Source organism: Medicago sativa, chromosome 5 (genome assembly GCF_051527215.1).
Source record: "Medicago sativa cultivar Bolivia chromosome 5, Bolivia_mono, whole genome shotgun sequence".
In the NCBI taxonomy this organism is placed as follows: Eukaryota; Viridiplantae; Streptophyta; class Magnoliopsida; order Fabales; family Fabaceae; genus Medicago; species Medicago sativa.
The window spans coordinates 30,832,760-30,841,822 of NC_140753.1; the positions used below are offsets into that span (position 1 = coordinate 30,832,760).

Here is a 9,063-nt window from a genome sequence, read left to right on the forward strand (position 1 = left end):
GAAGGGATGAATGTGATATGTACCAAGTGGATCTATAAGAATAAGTCTGATGAACATGGAACTGTGACTAGAAATAAGGCAAGACTAATAGCTTAGGGCTACACTCAAATAGAAGGCTTAGACTTTGATGAAACATTTGCCCCTGTTGCTAGGTTGGAATCTATAATATTGTTGCTAGGTGTGTCTTGTATACTCATATTCAAGTTGTTCCAGATGGATGTAAAGAGTGCCTTTCTAAATGGCTACTTGAATGAAGAAGTTTGTGATGAACAACTTAAAGGATTTGTTGATCTTAGCTTTCCAAATCATGTCTATATATTGAGGAGAGCTCTGAATGGATTAAAGCAGGTACCTATGGCTTGGTATGAGAGACTCAATCAGTTTCTTGTTGATCAATGGTGCAAGAAAGGAGGTACGGACAAGACCCTGTTTGTAAAAGATGATAACAGAAGACTGATGATTTCCCAGATATATGTTGAGGACACTGTTTTTGGTGGAATGTCGAACTAGATGGTTCAACATTTCATTCAGCAAATGCAGTCTGAGTTTGAGATGAGCTTAGTTGGTGGGTTGACCTATTTTCTTGGTCTACAGGTCAAACAAATGGAGGATTCAATCTTCATCTCCCAAAGTAAATATGCCAAGAACATTGTAAAGAAATTTGGCTTGGATAATGGTGGTCACAAGAGAACTCTAGCTGCTACTCACTTGAAGCTGACAAAGGATGAAAGTGGTATATTTGTTGATCAAAGCATGTACAAAAGCATGATTGGGAGTTTATTATATCTTACTGCAAGCAGGCCAGATATCACTTTTACTGTAGGTGTGTGTGCAAGGTATCAAGTTGAACCAAAGAGGATACTGAAATATATTAATAGCACCAGTGATCATGGAATCTTATACTCATATAGTGAAAACTCTAAGCTGATGGGCTACTGTGATGCTGACTGGGCAAGAAGTGCTGATGACAGAAAAAATACCTCTGGAGGATGTTTCTTTCTAGGAAATAATCTAATTTACTGGTTTAGTAAGAAACATAATTATGTGTCCCTATCTACTGCTGAAGCTGAATACATTGCAGTTGGAAGTAGTTGTTCTCAACTTGTTTGGATGAAGCAGATGCTGAAGGAGTGTAATGTTGAACAAGATGTTCTAAATTTATACTGTGACAACCTAAGTGCTATCAATATTTAAAAGAATCCTATTATAGTAGAACAAAGCACATTGACATTCGACACTATCATACCCCATTTTTAACCATTTTTAAAAAATTTACTTGCATTTTTAAAGTTGAGAAGTTTCATCGTCTCAGACGAAATTTCCGGCAGAGAGGTATTTTAAAATACCTCAGTTTTATTTTAACCTTTTTTCTTTCTATTTTTAAAGTCATTTTCGTTTTCGGTTTTGGGTTAATAGGTCTTTACCCCCTGTAATATAGGTCATTTTCGGTTTGCCCCCTGTAAAATTATTTTTTTGATTTAACCCCCTGTAAAATATTTTTGTTTTGATTTACCCCCCTAATAGGCCAAATCAAAACAAAATTTCTTGAAAAAAAATTTGGTTTTTGTTTGGCCTATTAGGGGGTAAATCAAAACAAAAATATTTTACAGGGGGTAAATCAAAAAAAAAATAAAAAATTAGACTATGAACATTCATCAGAAAATGAACTCTATCAGCTTATGATCAGTGAACTCAGTTTTGGGAGACGAAAAAGAAAACACAACTCAACCCCCCCCCCCCCCCTCCCCTTCTTGTGTTTTTCTCACCTTCAAGGAATCATGTTCCCATGATCTGAGATAAGTTATTTGAAGACGAAGACCTAAAAACGATGAAAATCAAAGAAACTGGGCCCGGGAGAGCATAAACATGCGCCTTGGGCACTAGGTGATGGACGATATCTGACAAGTGTACCAAATTTTTTACCAAGTAATAAAGTGATAAGTAGAGTATCGTATCGACGAGAATTGTCGTTTCATCCAAACAATTCACATTACTTATTTTTGTAAGTTTGACGATATAAAAGTTAAGGGTTAAAGAGTTGCAAGTTTATTTGTTTTGGTTGCATAAAAGTAAGCAGCGGTTAGGATTCTTTGAATCCCCTCTGTTTACATTGTTGGATATTACATAACAGTAATGTCAAATTTATTTATCTTAGGTAGACTATACAAGTGATGAAGCCATTTGAATGTTTCTAACCTAGTCGATCGGTAAGTTGCACCTGCTGATCGTCGAGTGATCCTTACGTGCGGGGTCTTACTATCCCAGTTGATTATAGGTATATCCCTCTGATGGCTAACTGCACCTGCTGATCGCACGATGATCCTTACGTGCGGGGTCTTGTTAATTCAAAGGTAATTGAAACATAAACTTAAATTGGTGTTCTAGTTTTTCCCAAGGCAATGAAGGTCAAGGTTCCATTAGTTCAGCCCATCTATAAATCTTAGGACACTCATATCAAACCCTCTCTCCAGTCTTAGTAGTTCTACAAACAAACAGCCCTATGTCGTCTACCTTATTAAGGGTTTTAAGAGAATGGTTCAATCTAGGTTTATTCCCCGTAGTCGCTTGTTTTCTTAATTACTAACAAGTATTATAATAAGACTCTCCACACAATAATTGTTAGTGTCACCTTCAAATTTCAATATTATTTAAAAGTTTACTATCATAACAAATATGATTCCTTTGAAGAAATAAAATCTGAAATTTAACAAACATCCATATATGGATTTCACAATGAAAGTAAAATTTTTATGATTCAATAAACATTTTAAAAATTAACTTAAATATACGAGAAAGATGAATTCCATTAGGACAAATTATATTTGTAAATTGTTGAAGAAGAAAGCAAATATAATGAATGCTTAGCTAATGCTTAGTTGGCAAAACTAGGTTTTCAATAAACACCTATATTGTTCATGTTTACCTTTTCTAGTGGTTGTTTGACATACCCAATTCATTTAATAAACCATACAAATTTTGCGAGTATCAGTATCACCACTTCAAACAAAAATTTTAATCAACTTATCCAACATATGTAACAGACGGGCAGGCCAACGGCAAATATGAAAAGAATAAACCAACATACCGTGGACTATGGATTTCACCAATTGAACACATCCCATGATAGACAAAAGGACACCTTTCCAAGTAGCAAGATTCACCTTAATGCGATCAACAATCGGTTATTTTAAGAAATTAATTTATAATGTTAATGAAAAAATGTTACACTATCAATAAATCTAAATTAATCATATGTGGGATTTTAGAAATAGTTATAGTGAAAATAAAATATTTGTAAAATCTGACAATATAATTGTTGGTATTGTATCATTTTTCTTCTTCCACAATTTTCATGTCTCTTTTTCCCTTCTAGAATACTCTTTTTTCTATTTTTAATTTGATTTTTTAAATTTTTCAAAATTCATAAATTATTTTCTTCTAATGTGAAATCCATGCATGGTTGCTTGTTAAGATATTCAAATTGTATACCTTAAAATAATATCAATTGTCATGGTAGTAAGTTTTAAAAATAATTGAAAAAAAACAAGGTAATTTATAAATAATATTGAAGGTGCCGTTATATTCCAATGTATTTTAGTAAAAAAAAAGTTGATACTATCATGCAAAAAATTGTGCGCAAGTAAGAACAGCAAAACATGTATTATAATAAGATCGTCCACACATTAATTGTTAGTGTCACCTTCAAATTTCAATATTATTTAAAAGTTTATTATCATAACAAATATGACTCCTTTAAAGAAATAAAATCTGAAATTTAACAAACATCCATATATGAATTTCATAATAAAAGTAAATTTTTTATGATTCAATAAACATTTTAAGAATTAATTTAATCATAGGAGAAAGAGAATTCTATTAGGACAAATTAGATTTGTAAATTTTTGAAGAAGAAAGCAAATACAATGAATGCTTAGCTAATGCTTAGTTGGCAAAACTGGGTTTTCAATAAACACCTATATTGTTAATGTTTACCTTTTCTAGTGGTTGCGTGACATACCCAATTCATTTAATGAGTTAGTTTATCTTTACATTTTTTTGTTAGAACTTATTATAAATAGGACTCCTTACTCCCCCAAATAGATGCACAGTTTCAAAGTTAGAGGAAACTACTTGTGAATTTTTTGGTGATTCTTTTGTTGTGTCTGTGTTGTTTCACTTAGGTATAATTTCATACCCTTTTCTTTGTTCCTTAGTTTTTTATTTTTATTTTTTTACTTATTTTGTTGTTTTATTTTGAATTTGAATTATTGTAATTCAGTTTATTTTTTCTTGTTTTTGTGTTTCATTGAGTTTGTAATTGATGGGTTAGATTAACTGGTCAAATTTGTTTTTATTTTTGGTATTTGTATAATGTTATTTTTCATCCATTTTTGTTTGAAATTCACTTATTTTAAAAGTTTTAATTTTGGGGAAAATGTTATGGTTTTGTGATGCAATTTATTTAATTGGGATTAGTGAATACTAGACATTGTTGTTCAAGAGGTGTTAGCACAAAGCTTGACTTTGTAACCACAAAGGATATGGTTCAAATCATCCCACCTGAGAAAGTTGTAAAATAACCATTAGTGTCACCCCTATTTCCTTCCCTGTTTTTTCAAAGGTCCCTCGTTGTTCGTTTTGATTAAGCCAAGTGCTTTGTTATTTTTGAAAAAAGTTATCTTCTTTTTACATTGTTAAATTCCTTTACTAGAAGCAGAGTTGTCTCTGGGAAGAGCATGTATAGTTTCTGCAGTGTTAGGGAGGCATAATTATTTTTGTGTCACTATTGTTAATTTAGAGTCATTTCTTAATTGTGTTTATTATTATTATTATTATTATTTAAATTTCTTCATGTTTTAGTTAAGGGTTTTATCATTTTATTCTTTACTTTCAACATTTAATAAATGTTAGTTTGGTTGCTATGTTATGCATAATCATTTCTTGGATGCCGGATGGTGAAATTTTCATTGATGATGGATTTTTTGAGAATCCACACTTACTTTTTTCAAAGTTTTCTTTAGATTATAATCATTTATGGGCAAGTTTGAAACTTTTTCTTATGAGTATATAGAAAACGAGTTAAGCTTTGACAGTTTCTGAAAATCATATTAGTCATTAGGTGTTTATTTTAAAGGCTTTTTGGGAATCATATGAAGAGTTGTAGAGATATATTTGTTTTGTTGGAAAGTTGGTGCCATCAAAGGCCACATCAATATCTTTATGATTATGAATTTACTTGGACTTCTTACGTAGAATTTTAGAGCATAAATGTCCACATTCGGCAAATTGAAAAATTTATAGTACATGCAACAATATGATGCTAAATAAACCTTCAAACTTTGTCTTAATGTTATATTGCATTATGTTTTGTTTGTAGTGTTGAGTTATTTACATGTGCAATTGTTTCAAATTACTTTTCCTGCCCTGCAGGGAATGCTCTTATTGGCTAACTTTTTATCTTTATTATTATGATAACCATATGATCCTTTATACTAGTTCAATATTCTAAAATGTTTTAATCATATAGAGATTGAGTTTTTATATTTTAAGTCATGAACCTGAGGTTTTATATTTGACACGTGTATAGATAGTCAACTAGTATATAGAAATGGACGCAAAATCTGCAAAGACATTGGATGACGTTGCACTCAATACAAAGCAAAAGTGGGATGCCCGTTGTGTTGAACATATGACTGGAATTTCGGTACCAGCTAGCATGGTTGTTAAACAAATGACATTAGTTGGAGATTAACACAAATCAAATGAATCCGGTCCTAGTATTTCAAGGTCCTTTGCCAGATATTATTTGAACTATATGAAAAGTGGTATTCCCAAGCGTTTGATGTTCTATAGGAACAACGAATGGTTTGACTATCCAAAAGATGTTGTTAACTTTGTTAAGAAAGATTTCGAAATCAAGAAGGCAGCTGTGGAGATAAATTTAGATGGACAAGATGTTGTGCTCAATTTTCTGCATATGTATCAGTTGGATATGAAAATGGGTTTGCAACGACCCATAGCTTGGATCGATGAGGCGGGGAGCTGCTTTTTTCCTGAAATTTTTGCTCGTTATACTGACAAACCCAATAATATAGGAGAGCATGAAGGTGGAGAAAGTCCAGATGTGAAAGATCCATATGAGATAAAATTACATTTATCAATGAAAATAAATGGGGCAAGTGAATCTAAGTTAGGGGAGAATAATGGAGAGTCTAATGTTTCTTCAAGTGAGAGGAAGAAAAATGGTTATGGACATTTTGCAATGGACACTGTAAGTTTTTTTCGTGAGTTTTACATATTATGTTTTCCTAGTTTTCCATTTAAAATGCAATTGTAATACCAATTTTTAACTATTTTTTTAATATAAGAATTCCTTCTCCAATGTACACATTTCCACCCTCATACTTAATTTTTTTCCCTTCTGATTATAACACACTCACATGCAATATTTTGGGGATTTCATCTTCTAAGATTCTTCCTCTAGGTTTAGTACTATAACATTTTTCTTTATTATGTTTATCCAAACGATTTTGGTTTGTGGGATGCCTCAGGGAAAAGATGCTTGTGTTCCTGCTAATACACAAAGAACATCGAGATCTCGTTGGACATCTTTTCGCATGCTTTTAGCTGCCATTAGAAACATGGTTCCTTCCAATAGTATGAATCAAATCAATGGACATTATGCACAATTGATGGTACGTAATTTAGCTCCAATAGATGCCTATATTTTAAATGATTAACTATATCTAATGTATCAAGGTGTGCTTGTGCAGTCAAATAAGATTTCACGTGATGAATTTGTGCGGAAGTTGAGGTTGATTGTTGGAGCCAATATACTGAAATCTGCAATAACAAATATTCATTTTAAGGTATCGAACTTATTTATTCTAAAAATTTATTTTGGCTTTCAACTATTATATTTTTTTATTGTATTGTGTTTATGCCTCTCATCAAAATCACTTGAAGTTAAAGTTGGAGTTACATGTGTTATTCTTAACATTTGTATTATGGAATCATATAAACTATCTCTTGCAATTTGATTATGCTCCTAATGTTTAACTAGCTTCTTGTAGAGATCATCAAGTGGTGGATCAAACGGTTCAAACATTAAGCAAGAGTAAGGCATTTGAATGAGGAAGAGGAGGATATCTTTCACTTGGAGCTAACTATTGTCAAGATGAAGTTGTGATATTGTTTGCTCCTATGAGAATTACTTTTAACTTCATTTTATCGTCCTAATTTCCAGTGTCGATATGGAATCGTGGCGCATGTTTGCTAATGGAACTTCAATACAATTTATTTTAAAATGTTTGGTGATATGTACTATGAACTTCCATATTTTATGGTTTTGTAATAAATTGTGTAATTGGATATTCGTTATATTATTTTGGCTTGCAAATGGTTTGTTGGTGAAAATGATAAAAATTGTTGGATTTTATTGTGTCTTGATGAAACATTTGTGAGTTATATTCCTTGCTATTGTGTGGTGGTTTTGGGAATCAATTTTACTTTGTTTTCCTGTAGTTACATAATTCGCCAACATAATTCAAGAATATGGGGGTATAATAATCAAGGATTAGAGATTTGGTAGAACAATACTCCCTCCGTCTCACAATAATTGTCTCTTTACCATTTTTTCTTTTTCTCAAAATAATTGTCACTTTAGAATACCAATGCAGCATTTATTATTATTTTTTCCATTATTATACCCTTATATATTGAATTTCATCCAACTTAACTACTCCACTAACTACAATTAATAAGGGTGTTTTAGTAAATGATACTAATTTTACCATCAAAATCAACACAATTAATCATTTCCTTAATACCCGTGCATAAACCTTAAACGACTATTATTTAGAGACGGAGGGAGTATTTGATTTCATTTATTTGGAAATCACAAAAGCACCAAAACTCTTTCTCTCTCATACACTTCCGAATCAAAATACAAAAAATCACAAAAAATTCATGAACATCAAGTTGTGTTCATCTTGAACAGCAACCACAAGATATTTCATACACCATTTCACCTTCAATGTTCCGAAAATCCAAACTCATAAACCATAAAATCCAATTTTCGGAATCAAATTTCAACCACAATCAAAACAACACTTTCGAAATCCAAATCACCAACAACAACAATCTTTCTGAATTAAACCACAAATCCGATTCAACAACATAACAATAAGTTCATAACATCATTTTATTCCAAAAATCAAATATCAACACAACACCATTAATTCGAAGTGAGAAGAGAGGAAAACGAATCAGTTCAAGTTTTAAATCTCAAGAGCGGATCTAGATCAAAGAAGGGAAGGATAAGCCGAATCCAAACTGAGTCAGATTATTAAGATCAAAGATTTTTCTTGTCCCTTGCCTCATAGATTATTCTGATGATTCAGATCATGATCAAAACAAATAAAAAAACCAAACTCAGACCAACCCTAAAAACAAAATAACCGTAACAACAAAGAATGCCCCACCAATCTCTTGGAAATGTCTCCAAGATCCCACTCCGGCTCAAATTTCCACCGAAAAGACCCTAAAACAAACTAGCTTCCACCCAAAACCTTTGCCCATGCAGTTTCAAATTTATGCAATATTCTGGCATCGTAACTCCCACAACCAGTGATCAAGGGTTATAGACTCTATTACCATTTCATAGGAGGAGTATGAAGCAGGATTCAACACATGCAAGTACAATCTCCATGCTAGGGTTATATGGCCAAAGCGCGCTAACCCTCTCTCTACTTTTGACTTGAAGGTCAAGCTTACAGGCATCTGGAAAAATCTAAGCTTATGGGGTACTACTTCAGTTGGTAAGAATTTCTATGAGTTTTTCTTTACTCGTTTGGAATATGTAAAAAGGACCAGATCCATCCCTTCATGGAATCTGAACCCTGGTTTCTTGAAGTTGTTCTCTTGGACCCCAGATTTTAACCCTAAAAATATAGCTAATACTTCTGCACAAGTATGGGTTCGCATCTATGGTTTAGCACATGAATATTGGCGCCCTAAAATTCTGTTTTCCATTGCATGTAGCATAGCCACTCCAATTTGCAC

At 32.4% G+C, this 9,063-nt stretch overlaps 1 protein-coding gene and 1 pseudogene across 1 annotated transcript; both read left to right on the forward strand.

Moving 5' to 3' along the window:
• The first annotated feature begins 510 nt into the window (after positions 1–510).
• On the forward strand, positions 511–1,194 carry LOC146921722 (secreted RxLR effector protein 161 pseudogene; annotated as a pseudogene).
• A 4,621-nt stretch (positions 1,195–5,815) lies between these two features.
• On the forward strand, positions 5,816–7,402 carry LOC146921723 (uncharacterized). Its single transcript, XM_085711369.1, has 4 exons — positions 5,816–6,271; positions 6,552–6,695; positions 6,774–6,869; positions 7,074–7,402. Exons 1-4 carry the CDS (start codon positions 5,816–5,818, stop codon positions 7,119–7,121), a joined length of 744 nt encoding a protein of 247 aa, XP_085567495.1. The 3' UTR covers positions 7,122–7,402.
• Positions 7,403–9,063: the final 1,661 nt, after the last annotated feature.

Bases quoted from the DNA above. Each gene is read 5' to 3' on its own strand.
- LOC146921723 (XM_085711369.1), top strand. From the start codon at position 5,816: ATGAAAAGTGGTATTCCCAAGCGTTTGATGTTCTATAGGAACAACGAA. The intron at 6,272-6,551 runs GTAAGTTTTTTT...GGGATGCCTCAG, and splicing joins GACATTTTGCAATGGACACT to GGAAAAGATGCTTGTGTTCC. The intron at 6,870-7,073 runs GTATCGAACTTA...AGCTTCTTGTAG, and splicing joins TAACAAATATTCATTTTAAG to AGATCATCAAGTGGTGGATC.